Below are 27841 nucleotides of genomic sequence, written 5' to 3'. Positions count from 1 at the left end.
AGTCCTTAACGAGAATGGTTTGAATGCGAAGAGCCGGATCCATGGAGAAGACCTAATACCTGTTAAAAATAAAAATGTAATACCGTTAATAAGTGGACAAGAAATTCCTCTCCTCGCCGTTATTTAAAAATCTCTCGCAGGCCATTGAAATCGCGCCTTGACCCGTTACAGCAAGAAGCCGTGGATCCAATTTGCAAATTTAACCCAATACCCGTGGGTGATCCACTCAGCATTGTAAATGAAAAATTGAGTGCTCCCGTTTTCTGGTTTTTCCTTTTGCAGTTCCCTTTTCGTTTTGTTGTCTGTCAAATCCATCTGTTTGGTTGTATTTGTTGGATCTCCGAATTCCAACATTTGGATCTTAAATTTCAGGTTCTTAAATTTATGAATACAATTCCATTTCATTCCAAATAATCGTTATTGGGGTGGATTGATTTCATTGCAGCATTTGATTTAGTTTTGATTTGATTGGATCTGAGTTGAGCTCTCTACAACAATTTCACCCTTGGACGCAATAATGAATCCTTTCTCGTCTGGTACTCGTCTTCGGTGAGCACCAATTCCTAGTGTTACCCATTTCTTGTTTTAGTTCTGCCTTTCCCTTTTAATTTGAAAAACCTATCAAGTACACTTGATTCTTTTTAATTAGAATGTATTTTCTTTTTTCATTGAAACACCTGCGTTGTATTTATTTAATTTTTCTCTTAATATTGAAATTTGCGACTTCTATTTTAGTTTGTGCTACTTAAAAAGATTATTGCGTCTGAATTTAGATCCAAGTAGAGATTGTTAGCTTTTCTGGTTTCATGCTTTGGTTCCTCTATTTACTTTTGCCTTTTCTTTGTGATTGTGCTTTGAATCAGTTGCATGCAACTATGGATGAAAATGTAGAAGTCCCTAATTTGTTTGATGTTAGCTTGATCTGCGTTTTCATCGTTATTTAAAATATTAAATGATGCACCCAATAGCATTAGTTCCACCATTTTCTAGAAAGGAAACCCCAATGTACCACCAGTTTGGTAATGAAACCTTACTTTCTCTACTAAGGCATTATAGCTATATAGGGATTTTTTTATTTTTTTTATTTTTTTATTTTTTTAAGGATGATAGATATATAGGTTATGCAGCATGTTTTGGAACACAGATATTACATCCAACCATTAAACTCCGATTAACTAGGGGAATGGAGAGAGTGATATTAAATATATAAAATAACTGTCCAAAGCAGTCAAGTGCTCAGGTGTCCAATTTGATATGGTTACCAGAGACAATTTGAATAGCCTGGTTACATGATTGTATCGTTAATTCTTGTGGCTGTATGTTCAAACTGATTTGTAGAATTTATCACACTTTTAGTAAACAATTGTAAATTGAACTCCATTTCCTTTTAGTTTTCCTAGGTGGGATTGCTTGGTGACCGTAGAAGGTTTCTGTGCCTATTGCAATGGAACCGAATAGTTGTATTTGTCCCTATAGGGATTTAGGATGATAAAAAAAATCTAAGATAGAAAAAGATTCTGGTCTAAATGGTAACCTCCAGACCCTGTTATGGGAATTCTCTGTAAGTTCTTTGAATTAGTTACAAAGTTTTTTCCATATTTTATTAGTATGAAGATCTTAATCTCCTTGTCTTCAGTAGTCATCAGTAACAAGTGCTGCTTTTTAGGAGCAAACTGGTAACTAGGAACATATAGGTCTCCTCTCTCTTAAGCATCTGTGAATATTTCTTGTTCAATATATTGTTCAGAATAACTGTTTATATATGTAACATTTTATGGAGAAAGAGAAAGGGACTAGGGATCCCATATCCTATAGTTTGTATTGTGTTATCCAACATCTATTAGTTTTATATTAACAGTTGGGCCCCCACATGCTACCAGATGGTCTTATGTTGGATGCTTTGATAGTTTGAAAAGTTTCTTCTCTGCTAGGGCTTACTACTGGTTTCTAAGAATGCTTTTTCTTTTTCTTAAATTATTTATCAATGGATAGGAATTCATGTTTTGTTAAATGAATCAAATTGATGACTAGGGCTGTAAATGAACTGAGCTTGAACGAACGAACCTTTGTTAATGTTTGTTTGCTTATTTTTAAGCTTGTTCGTTTTCAGTTTGTGTTCATTAAGAATTTCAAATTATGTGTGTTCATGTTTGTTTGTTTAATGTTCACGAACATGTTCATTTAAATTAATCGAACATGTTCGTGAACATATAATTGAACATGTTCACGAACAATGTTAATAAATAATAAACAAACAAACAAACAATAAAAACATACACACACATATACTGTTTAGATGTAAAATAGTCAAATATAAATATTAATAATTATATTATAAACAAAAAAAATACAAACCAAGATAATTTTATTAATATATACTAATGGAACAATAAACGAGTTTAAGATAATTTTATTAATATATACTAATGGAATTTTATAAGAAAATATCATTAATAAATAAATGAGTCATAAACGAGTCAATAAGCAAGCTTATAAACGAGTCAATAAACGAGCTTGTTCGTGAACATGAATGAAATGAACACACCCCTGTTCGTGTTCGTTCGTTTATTAAACGAACATAAAAATTTTGTTCATACTCGTTTATTTAGCTTAATAAACGAATGTTATACGAACAGTTCACAAACAGTTCGTTGAACGTTCTATTCATTTACACCCCATGACTAAAACATATTTTGTGCATCTTTAATCCTAGGTAATATTATTTAATCCAAACAAATGATTGAATGTAGTTTATGTGGATATTAATTGAAAATGGTCAAACTCACTACTACTATGCAGGGACATGATACGGGCTATACGTGCATGCAAAACTGCTGCTGAAGAACGTGCTGTTGTAAGGAAAGAGTGTGCTGCTATTCGTGCTGCAATTAATGAAAATGATCAAGATTATAGGCACCGCAACCTAGCAAAGCTTATGTTCATTCACATGCTTGGATATCCCACTCATTTTGGCCAAATGGAATGCCTAAAGTTGATTGCATCAACTGGATTTCCAGAGAAGAGGATTGGATATCTTGGTCTCATGTTGCTTCTTGATGAAAGACAAGAAGTGTTGATGTTGGTCACAAATTCATTAAAGCAGTATCCAGCATGTAGACTTTTCTCAACCTTAATTTATTCCTATTTTCTTTTCCGTGTATCATTTGTGTTCTGGATGAATAACTTTTCTCCTGATTGGCTGGTGTTAGAAAGGGTAAAAATAAGAAACGGATAGATATACTTTACTCTGCAGGAAACCTTAACTTATATGCAGAGACCTGAATCATTCAAACCAGTATATTGTAGGGCTTGCTCTTTGTGCTCTGGGAAATATTTCTTCTGCAGAAATGGCCCGTGATCTTGCCCCAGATGTAGAAAGATTGCTGCAGTTCAGAGATCCAAATATCCGGAAGAAAGTAAGTGTGTCCTATTTTTATTCAAGTGGCTATTGACTACAGATTCTGATTTCAATTATATGCCAAGTAAAGGGGGAAAGGGAAGCCTATTCTAGGATTCAGGAATTTCTTACGTTTAAAAGATGCTGATTATCCCTCTTAAAAGATATCAACTTCTCTATTCTCCTACTGGAATTGGAAAGTTTTGCGTTGTATTGTTGGGCTCTTCCAGTGTCATGGGTTTTGTTCTTTATTTGTGTCCAATAATACCTTTGTAATTTGTCAATACAAAGGTTAAAAGCATCCATGTGTATTTTGATGCAAGCACCGCATGCCTCACAACAGAGACCTCAACTGTAAAATGTAATTCTGTTCCCACTTCATGAAAGTGAAATATTTTGTTTAATGATGTTCCTCAACCATTGTATGGCCTGTTTATGAAATTGGATTTTTTGACCATTTATGTTATTGAGAAGAATTTACTGCCTGTATCACTCAAGGGAAAAATGCCAACATATTATAAACCTTGAGTCTAAACTCTGAGGTGTTTTTGTCTTCAAGAAAGTCTTGGTTGATGATTTGAGGGTAATACATCTATTGACTTTTGCTAGCCATATGTACTAAATTGGTTATTCTAAAATTACTCATTTTTCTGTTGGTGGGTTGGTTTGATTAAACAGGTTTCCTGCTTTTCTTTTCTTTTCTTTTTCCCCCTGCCAGTTGGCTTTCTATTTTTGAATTCTCATCATGCCATAAGTTTTAGGTTATCTGTTATTTCATAGCATTCCGACTGCAATCTTTGACTCCTCTTGACTCGTATCTGTTGTTTGTAGGCAGCATTGTGCTCAAAACGGATCATAAAGAAAGTGCCTGACCTGGCTGAAAACTTTATGAATCCTGCTTCTTCACTGCTTAAAGAAAAGCATCATGGAGTCCTAATAACTGGAGTTCAACTCTGTACAGATCTTTGTAAAGTCAGTTCTGAAGCCCTGGAGTATTTTAGAGAGGTAATTGGTAATGGCTTTATTTGCGTTTTTTTTCAATTCAATGTGATTCTCTACTTAAAGTGTTGTTTGATAAACTAAAAATTAAATGTTAAATTTTTAGTGCTCAATTTTATAAGTGCTGAATTTATATTATAAAATTATTGGGTATATTGCTAAAAATTTAGTGAATATAATTTTATTGTTTGATAAAAGTAAAGCTTGATTTTTGAACATTATTATTTTGTAATTTAAATCTTATAAATATAATGTTTTAAAATTATTTTAGATAGGTTTGGATAAAAGTTAAATATAATAATTTGAATATTTTATTTTTTAACAAAAAATGAAAAAACATATCATTTATTTCATCTATGATTTAAAAAAAATAAAATCATCTTAACATTTTCAACATTAAGTGATAAGTAGCTATTTGCTTAGTTATCCTATTCAATAATCTTTTGTTGAAAATTTTGTATTAATTAAAAATTTAATGTCATTATGAAACACATTTAAAAAAATTAAACATTGAAAATTTTCTTTTTCAACGGTTTATCAAACACTTATATGACTACGAAAATAAACTGTAATGAGTTGAATTTCTTTTAAATGTTTATTTCCTGCATATGTTATATGATTGTTTTCTATACCTGTGAAAAGATAATAGCTTCTTTTATCATCACTGCAGAACTGTATTGAAGGTTTGGTCAAAACTCTGAGGGATATCGCAAACAGTCCCTATTCACCAGAGTATGACATTGCTGGCATTACAGATCCTTTCCTTCATATAAGATTGCTTAAGCTTCTGCGGATATTGGGCCAGGGAGATGCCGATGCTAGTGACTGTATGACTGACATACTTGCCCAGGTCAGTTCTGAACATATGAAGCTTTTCTGATGACCTGTCTCTTTCATTTGTAATATATTTGAAGTCCAGAAAGAAGTATGAAGTATAATGCATATTGCATATATTGTTTATCTCAACAATTTGTAACTACATGTTACTAAATATACTTGATATAAACAATTGATGTAACAAGTTTTGTCTATATTTGTCATTCTCCCCCTCCCCCCTTTTATGTCCTTTTTCTGTAAATTTTATATGCATTCTCACTATCTGTAGAACACCAGATTTTCTTCATAGAAGTTCTTAAAAAAGCTTTTATAAGAGAAAAAGAAAGATTGCTTTATTGAGGAATGAGATCTGTTATTTCATTTTATGATTTAAAATACTGTTAAGAACAGGCTTTTTCTATTCCATTTTATTCATAAGACATTACATAAATATTTATACACATAGTAAGCCTAACTTAGGAAACTCTATACTAGGAAACAGAAACTCTATACTAGGAAACAAACTAACTCTAGGGATGCTGTCTAAAAAAACAGCCTTAAAGTTAGGGATAGTAATCAGTAAAATATTTACAGAATCCTATCTGATACACTTAAATATTCCTTAATTAGTAAACTGTAATCTGACACTCCCCCTCAAGCTGGGAAGTGGATATCATCCATTCTCAGCTTGCTTACTAGTTTCTGAAACAACTTTCCAGACAACCCTTTGGTAAGTATGTCTGCTAGTTGACCATCAGTGGACACAAATGGAGTGCAAATTAAGCCACTGTCCAGTTTTTCCTTTATAAAATGTCTGTCAACCTCAACGTGCTTCGTACGATCATGTTGAACTGGATTATGTGCAATATTGATAGCAGACTTATTATCACAATACAACTTCATTGGACCTTCCCACTTGATCTTCAAATCTTCCAAAATAATTTTTAGCCATAATAGCTCACAAATTCCAAGAGCCATCGCCCTAAATTCAGCTTCTGCACTAGATCTAGCCACAACATTCTGTTTTTTACTCCTCCAAGTCACAAGATTGCCTCCTAGGAAAGTGTAATAGCCCGAGGTTGATCTTCTATCAACCATAGACCCTGCATAATCTGCATCAGTATAGGCTTCAAGGGTAAAAGTCTCCCCCTTTTTAAATAGGATTCCTTTACCTGGCGTGCCCTTTAAGTACTGTAGAATTTGATACACAGCTCTAAGATGTGATTCTTTGGGGTTGTGCATAAACTGACTTACAACACCGACTGCATAGGCAATATCCGGTCTGGTATGAGACAAGTAAATGAGCTTCCCCACAAGTCTTTGATATGAACTTTTATCAACTGCTGCATCTTCTAGTGCATCTCCAAGTCTGTGATTCATCTCTATGGGTGTGTCTGCCGGTTTACATCCCAACTTGCCTGTCTCTGTCAACAAATCAGCTATGTATTTTTGCTGAGATATAAAGATTCCTTCCCGAGAGTGTGCCACTTCAATACCAAGGAAATATTTTAACTTTCCGAGCTCTTGACTTCAAATTCTTTTACTAGGCATTTCTTTAAACTCTCCATTCCTTCCAGGTCATCACCAGTCGCTATAATGTCATCTACATAGACTAATAAAGCAGTCACTCTCCCTAAAGATGAGTGTTTTACAAACAGAGTGTGATCTCCTTGACTCTGTTTATACCCCAACTTGAGCATTACTTTGGTAAATCTTCCAAACCAAGCCCTCGGGGACTATTTTAGTCCGTACAAAGCCTTTTTTAGTCTGCAAACTACCTGTCCTGTATTTGGACCGAATCCTGGTGGAACATCCATATAGACTTCCTCCTCAAGATCACCATGTAAAAAGGCCTTTTTTATGTCAAATTGCTGTAATTTCCAGCTTCGGTTGGCAGCTAGTGACAACAACACTCTCACAGTGTTCATCTTTGCAACAGGGGCAAATGTCTCAAGGTAGTCTACTCCATACATTTGAGTGTACCCTTTAGCAACCAATCTTGCTTTGTACCTCTCCAAAGAACCATCTGATTTATACTTCACTGTGTACACCCAGCGACATCCCACTGGTTTCTTTCCTCTCGGTAATTTCACCAAGTCCCATGTCTTATTTTTTTCAAGAGCTTCCATTTCAACCTTCATGGCATTTTTCCAATTCTCATCTTCTAATGCCTCGGATACAGTTTTGGGAATGGAGATAGAATTTAGGCTAGTAAGAAAGGCTTTGTGGTTATGGGACAAATTTTTGTAAGACAAAAATAAGTACAAGGGATGTTTTGTACAGGCTCTAATCCCTTTTCTAATAGCAATGGGAAATTCATCTAAATTTTCAGTAGTTTTAGTAGTAGGTTCAGCAATTACCTCAGGTTGTATAGGAGGAGAAGATGATTGAACTTGCACCGGTGCCTTCTTCCTTAAGTAAACCAGTAAAGGACGAGTAGTGTCCTGAATCCCTCTTTGTGATTTGGATGTATTAGGCTCTGTTTCAGGTTGCTGGACAGGAGCTGGAATGTGAGTGTTTGGTTGCTGGACAGGAGCTGGAATGTGAGTGTTTGGTTGCTGGACAGCAGCTGGAATGTCAAGAAGAAAGAACTCTCTGTCCTTATCTTCTGTGAATAAGATCTCCCCCTGAAGATAAGGACGATTAAAGAAATTCTCTTGTTCTGCAAAAGTAACATCCGCTGATACATAAAATTTTTTTGTGGCTGGATAATAGTATTTGTACCCCTTTTGAGTGGAAGAATAACCGAGAAAGACACACTTGACAGCTTGTGGATCAAATTTTCCTCTATTTTGAGAATGTACATGTACAAAGGCAACACAACCAAATATTTTGGGAGGAAGGTTACTTGAAGTACTAAAATCAGGAAAGAATTTTGCTAGAACTTGTATAGGACTTTGAGATTCAAGGACTTTTGTAGGCAATCTATTTATCATATGAGTAGCAGTTAAAATAGCCTCCCCCAGTATTGTTTAGGGACATTTTTTTGGAACAAGAGAGCTCTTGTAATAGCTAAAATGTGACCATTTTTTCTTTCGGCAACACCATTTTGTTGGGGTGTGCTAACACAAGATGACTCATGTATAATGCCTCTTTCTTGGAAATATGGTGAGAGAAACTGATTGAAATAGTCTTAGCATTGTCTGACCTAAACCTTTTTATTTCAGCTCCAAATTGTGTTTTGATCATGTTGTAAAAGGTTGGAAAGACAGACCTTACATTAGATTTCTGTTTTAAAAGAAATATCCAAGACACACGGGTACAATCATCAATAAAGGATACAAACCACCGAGCCCCAGAAATATTTGAAATAGTGGATGGTCCCTAAACATCACTATGAATAAGAGTAAAAGGAGCGGATGTTCTTTTATTGCTTACCGAAAAAGAGGTACGTTTATGTTTTGCAAGTTCACAGACATCACAATGGAATTTTTCAACAGTTAATCCTTTGAACAATGAAGGAAACATAATTTTAAGGACTCTAAACGATGGATGACCAAGGCGGAGGTGATGGAGCCAAATTTGGTTTTTATTGGTTTTAATAGATTCGGATATGAAAGATAATGGTGAGGAATTCAGAGCACTAACTTCTCCACTGGATTCCTCAAGATAGTATAGGCCATTTACTTCCTTAGCATGTCCAATCATCCTCCTCGTATTCTGTTCCTGAAAAAGACTTCGATTGTGATAGAAAACCACACTACAGTTAGAGTCTTTGGTAATTCTTTGGATGGATAGAAGATTGGTAAATAGTTTTGGAACATGAAGGACATTTTTAAGAGTAAGGGTTTTGTTTATAACAATATCACCCTGACCAGCCACTGTGATCACAGAACCATCGGCTACTGTTATCTTTCTACTACTAGGGCAAGGTGTATATGAAACAAATTTTTGTGAGGAGTGGGTCATGTGGTCTGTAGCTCCTGAGTCAATGACCCAAGAACTTTTTGTGGGTATATCCGAGATTTTAGAATTTTGAGAAGAGGATATACCTGAAAAAACAAACCACTAGTAACTATTGAAGGAGATTTTTCTAATGATCCCAGCAGATTCTTCAACTTCTCAATTTCTTCTTTACTGAACTCAACAGATGATTCTTGAGAATTCCCTTCTCCAGTGTTGCTGGTTTTGACAGTTTCAGCCATGTTTCTTTTGAACAAATTCTACAGGCTTGAAGGTTGATCGGGAATGAGAAGAAGTTGCCAGACAAAGAAAAAAAATCCCAGAATTTGAGCTAAAAAGCTGGCTCGGATACCATGTTAAGAACAGGCTTTTTCTATTCCATTTTATTTATAAGACATTACATAAATATTTATACACATAGTAAGCCTAACTTAGGAAACTCTATACTAGGAAACAGAAACTCTATACTAGGAAACAGACTAAGGCTTAGTTTGGATGGGCGGTGTGTTTAGCTCCGGTGAGGTTAAAAATAGCGGTGGCGGTGAGATTAGTTACTGTAGCGGTGAGATTGGGTATTGTAGCAGTGAGATTAGAAACAGCAGTGGAGTGTGTTTGGATTCAAACGCAGCTGTAGCGGTGAGGTGAAAATAGAAAATGACTTTTAAGGACATTAGATTAAAAATGATATATAATAGAAATTTTTAAAATTATTTAACAATTATAAAATTAATAAATGATTAAAAATTATTACAATTATATTTATTTTCAATAATAAATAATTAAAAATGAATTATTACAATTACATAAATATGCTACTGCTGGTTTTTACTAATTCCTAGCACATAAGTTACTGAACAGCTCAGTTTAACAAGAAGGTTTAACAGTGTTACTCAATTGAACTAATTTCGTTATCTATGTTTGTATGAAATTTTGCCTACATACCAAATCCTTTAAAATGTTTTACTAATACAATATTATAAGACATTGGGGGTAATAAAAATTAACTTAAACTTTAAGTTTGATTTAGTTTAACATTGGAGTTATAATATAAGATTAAAGACGTCAAAATATGACTTTATAACATTAGCATTGTTAAATCCCTGTTTAGCCTACAATCAATCAAAACATTATTTCAACAGAAATTGGATAAAATATTTTTAAAAATGTAACATTCATATTTTCAAAATATTTTTATACTTTTCATTTCATTCTTACTATTTATATAATAAATCAAATTTAAATATATAATTTCTGCTTCATTTATATTGAAACCCAAGGCATACAATTCAAATCTAGATCCATGTTGTTTCCAACATCACACTAGTGTATTTGTCCAATAGATTGGAATATTCATCAGAAGAGAAAATGCAAAATGATTCACATTTGAGCTAAAGATGAAGCAATGCAATGATGAATGAAAAATGATTCATTTCTTAATTTCAGAAGAAATCCAATAGAAACCACATGTTCAATTCTTCATCAACATATCTGATTCATTTCTTATTGTTGATGGTTCAAAAACCATCAAAAGCTTGAACGAGTCAAGTATAAGATACATGACTAAAGCCTAGATAGAATTACAAACAAAATGTAGCCGACATACCAGCTATAACATCAAACATAAATCAACAACTACTCCTACTAACTTTAAGTATAAATTACATTGCAACTAAATCAAGTTACAAATGAACAAAATAAACAAAATGCTGCTGCTTATCTGGTTCAGCTTGGATGCCGGTCTGCACGCTGGTTTGCTGCTGGTTTCCTATTGCATTGCAGGCCAAAGTTCAAGAACATCCTGTGCACCATCCTTTGCAACAAAAGAAAACCATTCAAAACAAAGACTTATTGATTGAATCCAGGAAAAATGGACAAGCTCCAGCCTTAGGATCATTTTTATAGATAAAAAGTTATTAAGCATCTAACCTAAAACCAATAGGCAATAGGTTGAGAGGCCCAACCTGAATATAAAACCGAAACAAACCCAATATTTAATAACTTTGGGATAGCACTACTTAAGGCCCCTTCAAGTGTAGATCAAAGGGCATAGACATGGACAACCTCAAGAGGGTTCCTTGTACTGCATTTTTTGGTTAATGGGTACCATCAGAGATGCAATAGACAGCAGTAGGTATCTCAATTTTTAGATAGAACTTTATCTAAGCACAAACAAGTCTAAACCAATGTGCATATGTGCACACATGACACATGCCATACAAACACCATTGCATTAACCATATGACATAAAGTGGTATGTAGTTATATGAGATTCAATTATTTCTAACAATTTGAAGTGACTACCAGTACCTAAATATAGTAAATACTAACCAGTTGGGCCTTGATTTCTTCTTGTAAGCTCTCCATGTCAGATTTTAGCCGGTTGACAATGCTTCTCTGGGGAGAAAAGTAAATGTAAGATAATTAAGAGATTTTTAAGAAGGATTGAGAATACAAATTAGGATAATGAAATGACAGAAAGTGCTGCAATGGAGAAGCACGATGAACTGATAAAAAAAACATATCATGACCATGACAGCCGGTAATGCTGCTAATCTAATATTTGGAAACAAACCTGTTGGTTATAACTATCAGTCAAAGATGAATTTTCAGCAGCCAAAGATTCTGCTAATGTACATGAGGCCTCAAGAGCTCGTTGCAGTGAAAACTTTTCCTAAGTCAAGTCTTCAATATGCTGCAGAATAAGGATGAATAGATTAGAAAAGCCAAGATAATGAACAGAGAAAACATTAATAAACAAAACCGTTAACAAATTTGTAACAAGCTCCCTAACAATTTGAACATCACCAGACAAAGAACACAAGAGAATAAAATGCAGATCAGCATACAGACAGCATAGCATTTTAAAATACAGCATAAAACTGAATTCATCCTGCGCACCATCCTTTGCAACAAAAGAAAACCATTCAAAACAAAGACTTTATTGATCAGACTATTGAAGAGTCATAAAAGAAGTCACAGGAGTCTAACAATAAAAATTCCCACTGCAAGCATCTTTAGAAGCAAAAGTTTGCAACATTGATCATTAGAACAACTCCGATTCTATAGAATAGCAAATAAACTCACCGATTCTACAGAATAGCAAGGAACCATAAGAACAATATATCACGTTTGCAGTGATTCTTTGATTCTGGATATTAATTGATCCAAAATCCGACAACTTAGGTTATACATACTAAAATGAGCTATTTTTTAATGCTTTTCACAAGTCACGACTTCCACCATATGCCAAGAAAATAAGCAAATGGCATTGAACCAATCTGGTAGATACCACAAAAGTTCACTGGTTTTGCAAAAGTTTTAACAACCTCTCCCAAAGGCCAGTGAAAATAAAAGGAAAAATGTAAAACTTAAAATATTTTTGGGAGACGAGAATGCTAGATCAAAAATCCACAGGACGGATATACTCCAATGACCATCATTACAGAGCCATAAAGCTATGTAAAAACTCTCTGAGAAAGAAAAGTGAAAACAGATTCCATCAAGGTTTACACCTGAGCATAACAAATGTAAGTCCCTTAAATAAGAGAAAAAGAAAAAAGAGGGATCAAATAACAATGTCCTCAGTACACCCCCCATGTTATCACTGAAATAATATGGATTATGGACTCATAGTACATGCATATCTGATGCAGAACAGGGGAAACTCAAGATTAGAAAATAATCAACAAAAAAAAATTGAAACACGATATTGAAGCATAATTACAAAGGCATTACAGAATGTTAACCAAGCAATAAATAATGGAAATGAAGCAAGACAGTTTTATTATTGAACTTCCGATCAAGAACTTTTGCTCCTGTCAATCCAAGAACACAGAATTTTAAAAAAAATGCAAAACCAAATAAGGAAAAAAATGAAAATTTCAATTAGAAAAAAGGAGAAACACAGAAAATCCAAGAACACTGATTTGCAACCCAAGGGGAAGGGGAAAGGGGAGAAGAAGGGTAACCAAACATCAGAAAAGCCTGAAGAAGAATGCAACGGAAGAATATATGGGTAAAAGAGGAAAAAAAAAGCAATTGAAGTTACCCAATTTTCACTGGAACAAAAGGCTCCAGTCTGAAATTAAGCCTCCGGTGAGGTGAAATGCATTCTCAACGCACTGAAGAATGCTTTCCAAACAGCCTTGCATTTACTAACGTTTCAGTTGCAATTTTTTTTTAGCCTAAAACAACCAACGCACTGAGATGCAGTTGCATCCAAAGGGAGCCTAACTCTAGGGATGCTATCTAAAAAAACAGCCTTAAAGTTAGGGATAGTAATCAGTAAAATATTTACAGAATCCTATCAGATACACTTAAATATTTCTTAATTAGTAAACTGTAATCTGACAAATACCATCTCACTAGAAAAAAAGAAGTTCTGGCCTTGGTAGAAAATAAACCAGATATTCCACTGAAATGTTGCTCCTTGACATGATGAAAACATTTATGAGATTGCTTGGAGCATGTTAAATGAAAGATGGTATACCATTTGGGGTATATTGGATATTTGCTTCTAAAGCTGATCTATAGTAATGAAAGTAGAAGCTAAAATTTTTGGAGACTCCTGTTTTCAACAATATTTCATTTCTTAATGAGGTAAAGGTTTTCTCGTTTTACTTGTTTTTCTATATGGTCACAATTCTTATAGGTGGCATCAAGAACCGAGTCAAACAAAAATGCAGGAAATGCTATTCTTTATGAATGTGTTGAAACCATCATGAGCATTGAAGATAATGGAGGCTTACGTGTGCTTGCTATTAATATCTTGGGAAGATTCTTGTCAAATCGTGACAATAATATAAGGTATTTTCCTTTCAAATCTTATTTTGGTTCCTCATATCCCTTTCTACACTATTTCTTGGTTCCTCTATTACAGTATGAAACTGAACCTTGCTGTTTTTTCAGATATGTTGGATTAAACATGCTTATGAAGGCTATTATGGTGGATGCTAAAGCAGTGCAGAGGCATAGGGCAACAATTTTGGAATGTGTAAAGGTGCTGCCTCAGGATATTTAATTTCATCTTTGATGATTTCAGTAGGTTTCTTATTTAGTTCTTGCTCAAGAAACCTGTAAGGAGTTTTGCTTTCCTTTTGGCTATCCTGTTTCTCTGCTTATGTTATTTGTTTGTTACTTTTGGTTAACGACCTGTGTGTCAGAATAAGACCTATTATTTGCCGCAGAGAGCAACTCTCTCTTTAGGTATCACTTGATCTTGTATTTTTTTCCTTTAAGGATAAAGATTCAGTAGTCATCTCTCCTTCCTTTCTATCCATTTCTGCTATTTTTTGGGAACCCTCAGTTTGTCTTACTTGTTACTCCTATGATATTTTTGGTTGATTACTCGTAATTGATTGACATTTGGATAGATTCATAGGGATTCATTTGAAGATATAATAATTTCTAGCATTGTCTCTTGGGCTTGGATCAGGGGTAGAGTGGAGTAGGAATTGGGTAGAGATCCTAAATTTGAACCTTGGTACTCTACAAATAGAAAAAAAAAATAGTTCTCAGCTTTTTCTTAGTTGCTTTTGATGTGGAATGAAATGCCATTATTGTCAAACTGTAAGTTTTCTGCATTTGAAAAAGTTTTTGATTTGACATTTTCTTTTTCCAGGATTCAGATGCTTCAATTCAGAAAAGGGCCCTTGAACTTGTATACTTGCTAGTGAATGAAAGCAATGTAAAGCCTTTGACAAAAGAGCTAATTGAATATTTGGAAGTAAGCGATCAAGAATTTAAGGGAGATATTACTGCCAAGATATGTTCCCTTGTTGAAAAGTAAGTTGTGCTATTTTCTAGTTAAACAAGAAGTGCCACTTCAGCTTTCCTTATGCTGTTATATTCTTTGCGGTTGTCTTGTATGCTTTGTCTTCTTGGCTCAATATTTCATGTATGATGCTTGAGCTTTGGATGTATCTAGCTGCATATTCTATGTATGATCCTTCCTCCAAGCACATTTTCAGAAAATAAAAGGATTGGTTATCATTTATCAATCTTGGAGAAGGCAGTTATTTCATACTATTGATTTGATATGATCGATTTTAATGGATTTCTACCTTTGTTTAATTTATTGGAGTTGCTTTTATCCTTCTCTTATGTTGGAATATTTTCTTCTGGTTTATCTGATTACCTTTTTACATTGGCTGGGGAAGGGTGCTGAAAGATTCATTTGTCATTTCTTTGCAGCATTGTTTAGTCAATTAACAATCATTTTCATTGCCTCAGGTTCTCCCCGGCAAAAATATGGTACATTGATCAAATGCTCAAGGTTCTTTCTGAGGTATATGTAGCATACATATCATTGTTGTATGATTGGACTGAAGATGCTTTATTTGTCATATTCTACTGAATTCAACAGTGTCCATGTTTCTGTTCTGCTACTATATTTTTTCTCTTGTTTGAGTTGCTTCCACTGCAGTCTTTGTTCCTTATAGGTGTTGCAGAACATTACGTTTTTGTTTCAGATCATTTATGGGCTTATTATCTCAATACTCCATCTTCTTGCATATGAGTTCATTAAATGATGATGTAAAACATGTTTTAATCTCTACTTTTTCTTATTACCAAGTTTCTTAGTTGAACGTATGACCTTGTTATGTGTAAATTCTTGCCAAGGAAAGACGAAAGCATTCTTGCCCTGTTTAAGTGGTGGTTTATATAAAAAAATTGGCAATATTAATAATCTTTTTTGGTTATTTTTTTTCCCAAGTGATGCCAACTTTGTTGTCAATCTGCACAAGCTAACCCACTTGATTTTTTCAAGCTAAATCTGGTGGCTGAACCTGCCTCAGCTATGACTTTTGCTGCTTGTTGCCTTTGATTGAATGAACTATCAAACGCTGAAATGGGATACTCCATCCCACATCAGATAGAAGTAAATATCATTGATGGAAACCATAAAGGCCTAAAGTTACTCCAGAACTTGAATTTGAGCTTTTGACAATTGATAATTGGTGGCTTAGGCCTGAAAAATTGCTGGGCAATTGCAATCTGTATTAGCTCATGTAACAACTTGAATGACGTATGGTTTGGTCTTAATCCTTTTCATTTGTTTATGATTGTAAAGTGTGAACCCAATGATGATATCTAGGATTTTGACAGGGAAGGATTATGATGTCAGTTTTAAGTCAAGTAGGATTTAGGAGTGATTGATGAAACCAATATAAGACTTCAAGTCTCAATTGACTAACAATTCAAACTGGAAAAGTTCAGTCCATGACTCCATGGTTTTGAGACCTGGAATTGATTTTCGGCCAAACCTTTTCTCAATGTGCAAATTGAGGAAGCAATTAGGAAGAATGGGCATGGTAATTTTCTAAAAAGTGTGGCAACTAAGGTGAATAGCTAGTAAAGGTTGATCTTATCGAGTACTGTACATTCTTTTTGCAATATGTCAATGCTTTTACATTTTATTCATGAAACTAACATTGGTCACAAACATTCAAGCAGTGTTTGTTCTTTTATAGTTTTCTTGGTGTGAGAATCTTCATCTGCTGGATGTTGACTCATATTTCTACTTGAAAATTTCTGCTTAGGAGAGAAAAAGGGAATGAGGATGAACCTTTGTCATTTTTGGGAACTGCCACATTTGTTAATTTATCTTCTTAGCTCTTTCAATGTTTCTGTTAATTATTATTTTCTAAGAGTACTGATATTTATCCTTCACTTAGTAGGCTGGAAATTTTGTAAAAGATGAAGTCTGGCATGCTTTAATCATTGTTATAAGTAATGCTTCTGACCTCCATGGATATACAGTCAGGGCATTGTACAGAGTTTTCCAAGCATCGACAGAACAGGTATTCTTAGGTTTATTTTGGATTCTTTTTTGAATTTGATATTTTTTAATTATTAAATGCACTTTGTTCTTTTCATTAGGAGTCCCTTGTTCGAGTTGCAGTTTGGTGTGTTGGTGAATATGGTGACATGTTGGTGAACAATGTTGGGATGCTTGACATTGAAGAACCAATAACAGTAAGTGCATCCTTATCCAAAGATTAGTTTGCATGCACTTACTATAGTCATTTTGGTTTTCTTTATCTTCATAAAAAAAGGGAAAACAGCTGGCAGTGGGTTGTTTTATATGAACTTGAGTTTGCATAGAGCAAGCTTCTAATTGATCAGAGTTTTTTAGGATCCCTTGCTACAAAGGTCATAAGTTTATCACTTAAATATTTGGTTGAAATGATTTGGATCTATGTTGCTTTGACACTTCTTTTGTCTTAAAGTACTCATGTTCGACATTCGTGTTGAACACATGGATATAGAGATATCCAGCGGACTTAAATTTGTGAATCCTCTTATTAATTAACTTTGGCAACCTCCAATCGTATCCTTGCATTTAGTTATCAAGTCTTGTTATCCTCAAGCTTCTAAGTGCACCTAGTGCTCTCTCGATACTCCTGGGCTCCTTACTAGATAAATAAAAAAGTCTCACACCTTTACCCAACTATCTTAAGGTAATTAAGCAAAGCTCTCACAGATTTCCTTGCTAGAGTTAGCTCTTTCTTGTTCCCTAGCATTGTTAACTCTCTTGATATTAACAATTAGGATGCTTAGCTATTTGATCAATCCTAAAGTCAGCTCTCGCTTGTTCCTAGGTGAATCGGATAAATTGGGCGTCAATCAACCAATCCAGATTAAGCCCAATAGCCAAACAGACAATAAATGATATATACGGAGGTACACTAAAGAGCCAATTGACAAATTAAGTTCTCTTTGAGTATTTGTAACCTACCTTGCTGACCTCAGGCTTTCATGTTCCTACCCACTTTCTCAAGATGTGATGGACCCTACTTTGACCTTTTTTGTCTCTCACTTGCTCAGGTCACCTAATTAATGACACTTGGGTTTCATTGATTACCAAACCAATTAGTTATGAAATTGCTGTCACCTAATCATTTAAACTCAAACTAAATTGATTTTAACTTGTATTTATCTTGATCTACCTAATTTCACCCTCTTAGATCTCAATTAGGCTATTGAGTGGATTAATTAGTTGTCAAGCAGTTAATCTAACATTAAGCAGGAATACAAACAAAGCAAGACAGAACGCAAGAAACAACTAACTATTTAAACAAAATTTAATAATAGAGTTCATCACAAGTCCAAATCTAGAAAATTAGTAAAACATCTTACAGAAAAGATTCTAAATCTAAGCAACAACAAAGCTCAATCAGATCTAAAGCAGAGTAAAGGAAAGGATTAGAAAGTGATATTTCTTCAAGCTAATATCTAGAAATGATCTTCAAGCTTGATTCAGCATCCTTTTTATTTTTGACATTTCACAATCTGGTGTTGCAACACCCAATTCCACCCTGCAATGCAGACATGGAATCGTCAAAATATGACAACTTTGAGAGCTTGGCATGCTGATGAGAGATCTTGGCTTTGTGATGCAAATGATTAAAATTCCAAATTGGCATCTCGACTCCTGCTCACACCTCTTTAGTTGCATGATCTTGAAAGTCCATTGGTGTTGTGTGTCGCAACATAGACTCTCGCAACATGGTCAGCTTTGTTTCTTTGTTCTTCCTCAGTTTTTTGGCATTACTTTAACCTGAGGATACCTAAAACACAACTATAAAACATCACCTCATCAAATGTTTTTCATTTATAAGCTAAAAACTATATAAAAAAAATGCTTATACCACCAAAATACGTAAATAAACAAAAACACGCTAAAAACACTACAAAAGCTCACAGACTTATGACTTTTAAGCCTAAAATGAAGGATAAAATCATGTTTGACATTTAGTTGGGCACATAATCACATTTGACACTCTTGGTTGGGCACATAATCACATTTGACACTCACACTTGAGTTCTAACAACATAGTTTGAGATTACTTGCAGTCAGATAAAATAATGGGTGTCATCAAATGTAGGGTTTCTTCATGGGATTACATCAATACAATTATGATTTCTAGACTTAGGAGATTCTTAACCTTCTATATGATGCCCTGAGAGTCATTAATGTCAAGAATCAGGATCATGTTCTTTTGTACAGTATGAATGCTTAGATTTATCACTCTACATCTTCTAATACTGTTTGGAAATTTTTCTGTATTCCTGAGCAGGTAACAGAATCTGATGCTGTGGATGCCATGGAGGTTGCTATTAAGTGTCAGAGATTGGGTCTCACTACTAAAGCTATGGCTTTGATTGCTCTGTTTAAGCTCTCTTCTCGATTTCCTTCTTGTTCAGAGTAAGTGCATATTTTATCATTCATTACTACTCCTTCCCCTTGCTTATACATTTCTACTGGTTTTGCTTGGCCTAAAGGTTACCAGGAATCCTTTAAAGTTTACAAACTCTATCTAAGCAAGACCTAAGTTGAATTTATTTCTTGGCAAATTGGTTCACCCATACTAATTATTGAGAAATTTCTGATTATTTGTTTATATGTAATGAAAAAGAAAATCAAATCTTAATGAATGGTATCTGCAGGAGAATCAAGGATATAATTGTCCAGAATAAACGAAGCCTTGTGCTTGAGTTGCAGCAACGCTCTATTGAATTTAGTTGTATTCTTCAGAAGCATCAGAACATTAGGTATGATTTTTTTCTGGGTGTTTTACTATTTATGTTACTACCTTTTAGATGGTTTCCAGCACTGTAACATAGTTGTGAAGCACAAAGCTGATGGATGAATCCATACAGATCGGCCCTGGTTGAAAGGATGCCAATTTTGGATGAGAAAACTTTCAGTGGAAGGAAGGCTGGCTCCTTGCCAACAGCTGTTTCAACTTCCTCCATAATACCGTGTAATCTTCCAAATGGAATTGGTAAACCAGCTGCAGCTCCTATTGGAGACTTACTTGACCTAAGTTCAGATGATGCCCCCCCTGCACCTGTCTCTTCTGGTGGTGATTTTCTTCAGGATCTCCTTGGTGTTGATTTATCCCCAGCTTCTGCACCATCAGGTTAGTTGGGATGCATAGTTGTGCATCTTCTAGAAACATTTGAGTGAAATTTATTTTTTCAAGCAACTGATTGTGTTTTGATCTATGAAGCATGGCCACTACACACTGACATGGAAATTTCTAAAAAACTAGGCCATGGATATGTCGATAAAAAATACATAAAAATCATTTTTTTATCTAAACATATTCAGTATATTCGTAAATATTAATACTTTATATAACATTAAAGGTTTCAATATACTTATCAACTTATATGAATTAAGTAATTAAAGATACAAATATAAAATTTCCAAGGATATTTTCATTTTCTCTATTGGGCTATACTATGCCCTTATAATCTTGTCTCTTCTCATTTTTCTTAAAATCTTGTCTCTTCTCTTTTTCTTTTTCTTTCTTGTACTTTCTTTGCCCATGCACACCATTTGGTGTCGATAGAAATCCCCCCCCCAAAAAAAATTTCCTTTGTCTACTCTCTCTAACTTTTCTCCATCTCACTCTAACTCTAATGCCAGCAACACACCTTGCAGTTTGCTGCTGCTCATCGTCTCCAGCTACCATTCTCCACCGACGGTACTTCACCAAAATTTGTCAAATCATTCCTTTCCTTATCGTCTTTATTATCTAGATATTTAGATTTTGTACACCAATAAACCCTTCCTCCACTGCTCTCAATTGCTTGAAAATTTGATATGTTTCTATGCTCTTTTTCTTCCTTTCTCCAGTTCAAAACTTCCAAAAGTTCAAGCTCCACCACTAACTTCCATCTCTTCCGTCACTATGGCTGCCTCTTCTTATGTCCTTGCATGTCTTACCATGACAAGACTCTATCCCATCTAAGGCTATTTTTGTTTCACTAAAAACAGTTTTCAGAAAATTATTTTTGGAAAATAAATTGATTTTCTAGAAAAGTTAATTCTTTTTGGTGTTTGGATGATTTTACATAAAATATTTTCCGTTGTTTAACAAATTTTTTTAAATTCATTATTTGAAATTTGTTTTCAATGGAACAAACACAATATAAATTATATGTGTTACAAAATATTTTATGGTACGATAATATGTTATAATAATTAATATCTTATGTAGACTTAATAATAATTAATGTCTAATTAAAACTTAATTTGAAATTACATATATTACATATATGTGAGTGGAAAGTGGCACATTGGAGTTGAAAGGAATAAATAAGCGTAGTATAATTTACACAAATACTTATATTTATATTGTTAAATTTATACTTTAAAATATTTATTATTAAATTGTATAAATTGTAATGTATAGGTTTATTATTAAATAATAAACTAAATATTTTTCAATAAAATATTAAGAGTATTATTTAAAATTCAAATATCTTATTAATGTTAAAATTTATTATAAAATAAAATTGTAATATTCAGTAATTTTCTTAAAATAATAAATTATATTAATAATTTATTTTATTATTAAATATAAATATGTATGTTTAATAATATTAAAAATTATAATTTTAATAATATTGAAAGTTAGAATATTAGATAGCAAGATGTTAATATTTTTAAATTTTTTTCATATTTCAAAACTTAGGTCTAACTATTAATACTGTTAAAATTTTCTTGTTAAATTCAGGTTCATTACAATGTCATTTTTTTAGTTACATGGTTACCAATTGAGGGTTTTTCTTTTCTTTTCAAAATGCCACACCAACAAATTTAACAATATTAATAATTAGACTTGAATTTTGAAATTTGAAAAGTAGAGGGACTAAATTTCAAATTTATGAAGAATACAGGGACCAATGGCATATTTTAACCTTTTACATTTACTCATAAATGGCTTTTTTGTGGAAAATGACTTACAATTTTCAAAAGTGGAAGTCAATTTCCAAAAAAAGGCTTATTTTTTGTTGATCTATAAGTAATTTCCCGTTGACTGTGGTATTTCCATGAAAGAAACACAAGAAAATACATAAACATTTTCCCTAAATATTTTCTGGGAAACAAACATACCACAATTTTTATGTTCTTTGTCGTGTCCTAACATTGCCCTAAACATATTTTGATGTGTTGCTAGTGGGTCCATGTCAGCCACCATATGAGGGGGTTTTCTTGTGTCTGTGCTTCATAGATTTTGATGATGTAGAACACAACTAATCTAATTGTGTAACTATTTTGCTTAAGATCTAATTTTGTCACTCTTGTTTATTTATGGGGCTAATTGTAATATCTTATAATCTAGGGTTATATTTGACTTTTATCTCATTCAATGTGCTGATTTATGGTTGTGCCTATCTCATTGTTTCTTTCAACATCTGACCACAATATATTTGCCAATCACCAAGTTTCATCTTTGCATATCAAAATTTTTTGAGCATCTGACATGTCATACATCAATATTCCACCATATTGTTGAGCCTAGATCTAGGGTTCTATATAGTATTTTACATTTATATCAGTTTTTAGTATCTTTTACAATTTTCTCTTTTTCCTGTTAGGTTTTGTTTTAAAGTCAAGTTTATCAGTTTTGATTGGTTGAACGAAATTAAGTTAGAATGAAATAGTTATTTGGTGGGAATATAATTAAGATAATTAAGATATTTGGCTGTTTAAAATCGAATAATGGAAAATATGTCAAAGTATTATTTTACCCTTCAATAAAATGGAAATTTTCATTTATAACAATTAAACTTTTTTATGTCATAAAATATTGATAGTAATTTAAAAAATACATAAAAGTTTTAAGATCTAAAATTACTATTTAAAAACAATATTCTAAGATTTTATTAAATTATTTATTGATATATTGAAAACAATATTTTATATCTAATAATATATTAAAATATATTAAAAATAAATAATATTTTCATATAATTTGACATCCTATGATTATAATTATGAATTCCAAATTGGTTTCGGAATGTAATGGGTGTAATGATGATTCCATTGCATAATTACTCAAGTTGACATTTGTGAAAGGGTAAAATGTTGAAAGAAAATGTTTTCTCGTTGTTTTTATTGCCATCTTTTCCTAAGAGAACTTTGTTTTGCATCGCCATAGAGATAAATGTTTCATAGAAAGTGAACTACTTTCAGTGTTTGATTGCTTCTTGCCTATTGATTAAAAAAGTCTGATTTTCTTATTTTGAGTTTCAAGGCACAAGTCAGTCTCCAAAAACTGGTACAGATGTTCTGCTGGATCTTTTGTCAATTGGAACATCGCCTTCCGTGCAAAGCAGCTCATCAGCTATTGACATATTATCCTCAAGTCATGACAACAAAGCACCAGTTTCCAATTTAAACGGCCTTGCATCACATTCCTCACTTTCTGCAAATGCCACTTCTCCTGCAAGTTCTGCTGGAATGATGGATTTGTTGGACGGGACGGGTGCTATTACTCAAAAGCATGGTAAATTTTAAAGTTTGGAACTCTGTTTGACCGATAGTTATAGCCTTGTAGTTGCCAAAGTAGTTATTGTTATCTTTTCTGTGAGCAGAGGAAAATGGTCCAGCTTATCCATCCTTAGTTGCATATGAGAGCAGCACCTTGAGGATGACGTTCAACTTCTCAAGGCAACCAGGAAACCCACAAACAACGTTCATCCAGGCTACTTTTACAAATCTGTCACCTAATGTTTATAATGATTTTCTTTTCCAGGCGGCAGTTCCAAAGGTAACTCGAGATTATCATTATTGACCTTGCTGTACTTATAGGATAGAAATTTTATAACAGTCTTCACTGCCATCTTTTACTGGTGGATATTTCATTATCGGTTTTCTCTCTATTACTTTTTTATCATGGATTAATGTGAACAACTAAAAACTTTGCCATTTGCAACTTAAAGCCTGCTCTTACTAGTAGTTCTCGATATGCCTCGAGAGTACTCTTTTTCTTTAGCCTTGTTTGTAGGTTCCTAAAATTGAGTCTTCATTAGTTCCACAAAATTTATAGTATTTTCTTGTTCCTTGAAAGTAACCATCGAAGTTTGTAAATCTTATCATATAGAATTTCTCATTCTTCTTTTAATGCGTGTGATGCTGATACGGTTGCTGCATTTAAATTCTGCAGTTTCTTCAGCTGCATTTGGATCCTGCTAGTAGCAATACTTTGCCTGCAAGCGGTAATGGGTCCATCACACAATGTTTGAAAGTCACTAATACCCAACATGGGAAGGTATGTTTATTGAGTTATCTTTATGTTACTCTTTCTGAATCTAATGGCTTAGCAAGAAAAAGGTTTAGTAAATTATTCATATAGCTAGGCTTTAGTTGGTTAAAATCTGTGTTGCTCCAACTCATCCATTTTGGTACCCGTGTCGACGCAAGTTGACACTGACTTGGGATGGGATTTATGTCGGGTTCCTGGGACTTGGCCTCCTGTGACTGAAAGGAGAGCAGTTAAAAAATGAGATCAGAAAGGAGATGAAGAAGCTGTAGCACAAAGACAAAAGGCAAATGAGATCAGAAACAGTTGAGGAAGGTCTAATTCTGAATTTCATCCCTCTAAAAAAAATTCAGAAGTTAGTCCCTCTAGTGTACTTTGTCATAATTTAGTCCCATACTTTACGAAAGCTGAGAAGTTAGTCAACTAGGTAATGTTGCTAAACCTTGTCATTAAATTGTTTGACTTGGAAACCTATAGTTAAGCAATTTTATGCAAGGAATTAGTAAAATTAAACAGTTCAAAAATTTATATGTAACAAATTAACAAATATTAGCAGTTTAACTTGATGTATTTACCAACAAATGGACTACTTTCTCAGCTTTTGTAAAGTACAAGGATCAAAATTTGGCTAACTCTTCTCAGTTCATAAAGTAGAGGGATAAAATCATAACTCGACCAATGAGGAATTAAGCCGAAACACTTGAAATTAGACCTGGGCTTGAATAGTATGGCCCAAAAGAGTTTTAATTGTTTAGTCCAAATCAATCCATTCCAAAACATTTTTAATTTTGATAATAATTAAAAATATTAAAAAAATATTTTTCTCTGATGCTATTTTATTTTTCATCATAAAAAAAAGTTTTTTTGTTCTTTAACTTTTTATCATAGGGTTTCTACTTGGACTTATCATGTTTTTTTGCGCTACTCTTTCTCAATGTTTTGGACATCTTTTATACTATTTAATTTTTAAAAGTATTTGACTTTAGATGATGCTTGCATGTAGTTCCATTATAGGCAAGAGTTGAAGTGCATGTCCATTTTACTCTTATGGAGTAGACAAAGGATGATTTATTTCCCTAGATTTAAGGTTTTTAGTTTTGTGCCTAAGAAGATGAATTCAAGAGAAGCTAGGAAAAGAGGTGTTGAAAAAATCTGAAAACTAGCCTGAAGGTAGCAAAGCAATATTGTTGTCCCTGAATTCGACTATCCAGTTTCTTGTTATTTTGGGGTATAGCATAAGAGGGTTTACTAGTGGTACTTCTTCAAAAAGACAAGGAAAGAGCTTGGAATGACATAGTTGCTAATAAAGCTATTGATTTCCTTGTGGGTTGCACCAGTATTGTTTAAGCTTGGTAGGAAAGATAGGAAGGTTGAAGATGGAAAAGAGTGTAAAGTAAGCTGTGGTAGTCATGAAACCTTAAAAAAAGACATATTCATGTTTGGTATGGAGCACCATTTTTGAAGGGGTATATTAGTAGAGATTTAGTTACTATATATTATCTACTTCACATTCAGAAATCGTTGGTGATGCGCATAAGGATAGCTTACAAGACGAACGATAAAGATGTATTGGAAGAAGGGCAAATCAACAATTTCCCTCGCGATTTGTGAGGTTGATCCATAGCGATGGTTGAAGATATTCATCTACCACCTTTTAAAACAAAGATCCTTTGAGAAATTTGTGAGCTCTCACAATGTGTAGAGATAGTGCAATCTTTACTTGTACTGGAGGGGCAAGAGATTTTTGGTGGTTGTGTTGTGTCAATGTCAAAAGGGGTGGATCACATTAATTTTTCACAATAGAAAAAATTTTCATTTATTATTATTATTTAAATGTATATTTTTTATATAAACCCCCTTTTTTTTATCTATCTTTATGGAATTGAATTTTGGGATAGGGAGTCACACAGAAACTCTGTTGCTCTAGTTTTCGTCTTTCAAACATAATTAGATTTATGAGAGGAATCTGAGCTTACTTCAGTGAAACAAAATTATTAGAGGATTTGGACTCGTCTTTTCTTTTCTTTTCTTTTTTTCTAAATTACTATTTTTTGTAAAAGATTAAATAAATTGTCAAATATAAATACTATTTTCAGTTGTAATTATATTTTATTTTCCTTTTCATTAGGGTTTCTTCTTCTTTTTCCGAGGGATAGGACTATCATTATTCAGCATTGCAATTGATTTAAGTAACTATACATAAATTATTAATGCAAATAAACATTTATATTTACCAATTATATACAAGGAAAATAAAAAGAAAGAAGAAAATGGAATTTTTTTATAATATAAAATCAATGTAAACAAATGTTCTATATTTTAAATTATATAGTTTTTTGAAAAAATAATTTAAATTATAATATAATCATTATTTGTTTTTATTTTTTATATATGCCAAATATAAAAAGGAAAAAGAAAAAGAATTAGATAAAAAGAAAATGATTATAAAATAACGTAAATAAATATTTATATATATATATATAAAATTAACGTAACATAGAGTAGTTATGACATTAACAACGAAAAAAACAGAAAAGTATTTTCATTTTATTTTTTATAAATTATATAATTTTATTACTATTTAATTTAACTTATATTGTGAATTAATATTTAACTTTCTGCATTTATTTGTGAAGAAAGAAAAACTGGAAATAGTTATAAATTAACAAATGAATAATATAAATAACTAATTTATAATGGCTCATTATAAAATTAATTTTTATATTTGTATTTATTAATATATATAATGGCCAGTTATTTGATACACCGGTCAAATTTTGTTTACGCCAGAATTGGGGTTAAGAAATCATCATACGTCTTTAATTGGTATTTTTAAAAAATAAAAAATAAAAAAGATACATAGTAATTAAAAAAATTAAAAAATTTAAGATGAGATTCTAAGGGATTTACAAGATCTTTTAAGATTACAAATATTTATATTGGTAAAATACAAATTATCAGAATGTTTACATATTTACCAGGCTTCAAGTAGATGGACCTTTAATCTCTTTAAGTAATGGGTCAGTCTAGACGGGTCAAATAACCCCAAGTAAACAAGATGGATCACATGCTCTTTTTTATGGCATGTAACACTAGTTGTAGCTTCTTCAACATTATTTTTTATGATATTTATTTTGTTTTTAATTCCAGTCCAGATAATCATGATTTTGTCCATGATTTTATTTTGTTCACATTTTTCATGATTTTGAATTTATTCACTCCATTTTCTTTGAAAGCAAATGTAGTTTTATTTTTAATTTTTAGTTTCTAGTCATATTTTTGGCGTATATATGAGATTTGTGTATGTAAGAGTGCCGCCAAATCTATTAAGAACTATTCTTAAAGAGCCTTATGATGATAGATCAAAGAATGATTATAGATCTGAGGTGATGAGGAGGAGGAGGATATGCCATCTGAGACTTAGTTTTTTATGCATCACTGATGTGGTAAACCTCTTGGTGTAATGCCCTAAAAATTTGAATACCTAACTGTTGAATTCCATCGTAATTAAGTTTCTGTATCTGTGGCTATGTGCTCTGTTTATGTGTTTGAGGTCAATAGTTCAACTTGCATCCTTGGAAAATTTTGCTATTTTATTCTAAGTTAACCTCTATCCTAGAATTAACAACATAAGTTTAATTATGTGTGAATTGAGCTCAAG

At 32.9% G+C, this 27841-nt stretch overlaps 1 protein-coding gene and 1 long non-coding RNA gene across 8 annotated transcripts in view; one reads left to right on the top strand and one right to left on the bottom strand.

Moving 5' to 3' along the window:
* LOC107935527 (AP-1 complex subunit gamma-2) overlaps positions 1–27841 on the top strand; it is a 41954-nt gene continuing 14113 nt past the window's right edge. For 2 of the 6 annotated variants that reach the window (XM_041082695.1, XM_041082693.1), the window contains exons 1-18: positions 14–234; positions 446–549; positions 2800–3102; positions 3275–3416; positions 4229–4402; positions 5067–5246; positions 13767–13921; positions 14024–14114; positions 14736–14899; positions 15347–15401; positions 16795–16917; positions 16997–17092; positions 19198–19325; positions 19568–19672; positions 19781–20043; positions 23173–23424; positions 23513–23688; positions 24085–24189. In XM_041082695.1, coding sequence (XP_040938629.1) covers positions 518–549; positions 2800–3102; positions 3275–3416; positions 4229–4402; positions 5067–5246; positions 13767–13921; positions 14024–14114; positions 14736–14899; positions 15347–15401; positions 16795–16917; positions 16997–17092; positions 19198–19325; positions 19568–19672; positions 19781–20043; positions 23173–23424; positions 23513–23688; positions 24085–24189 — 2544 coding nt within the window. In that variant the 5' untranslated portion in view covers positions 14–234; positions 446–517. Of the gene's footprint in view, positions 550–2799; positions 3103–3274; positions 3417–4228; positions 4403–5066; positions 5247–13766; positions 13922–14023; positions 14115–14735; positions 14900–15346; positions 15402–16794; positions 16918–16996; positions 17093–19197; positions 19326–19567; positions 19673–19780; positions 20044–23165; positions 23425–23512; positions 23689–24084; positions 24190–25695; positions 26286–27841 lie in introns of those variants that run through there. The other 4 variants (XM_016868140.2, XM_041082694.1, XM_041082696.1 and 1 more) reach the window with 4 other exon arrangements.
* On the bottom strand, positions 10527–13760 carry LOC121210861 (uncharacterized). 2 transcript variants are annotated; one of them, XR_005906125.1, is made up of 5 exons: positions 13164–13760; positions 12851–12930; positions 11688–11807; positions 11444–11509; positions 10527–10925 (listed from the first exon to the last, which is right to left on the bottom strand). It is a non-coding gene; the product is annotated as an uncharacterized lncRNA (long non-coding RNA). The 2 variants fall into 2 exon arrangements; XR_005906124.1 differs by lacking the exon at positions 12851–12930 and having other exon boundaries at positions 13164–13753.

Source organism: Gossypium hirsutum, chromosome A12 (genome assembly GCF_007990345.1).
Source record: "Gossypium hirsutum isolate 1008001.06 chromosome A12, Gossypium_hirsutum_v2.1, whole genome shotgun sequence".
NCBI classification, from domain to species: domain Eukaryota; kingdom Viridiplantae; phylum Streptophyta; class Magnoliopsida; order Malvales; family Malvaceae; genus Gossypium; species Gossypium hirsutum.
Note: the sequence above shows the minus strand (reverse complement) of the source record. Positions and strands in the feature narration are given on the sequence as shown.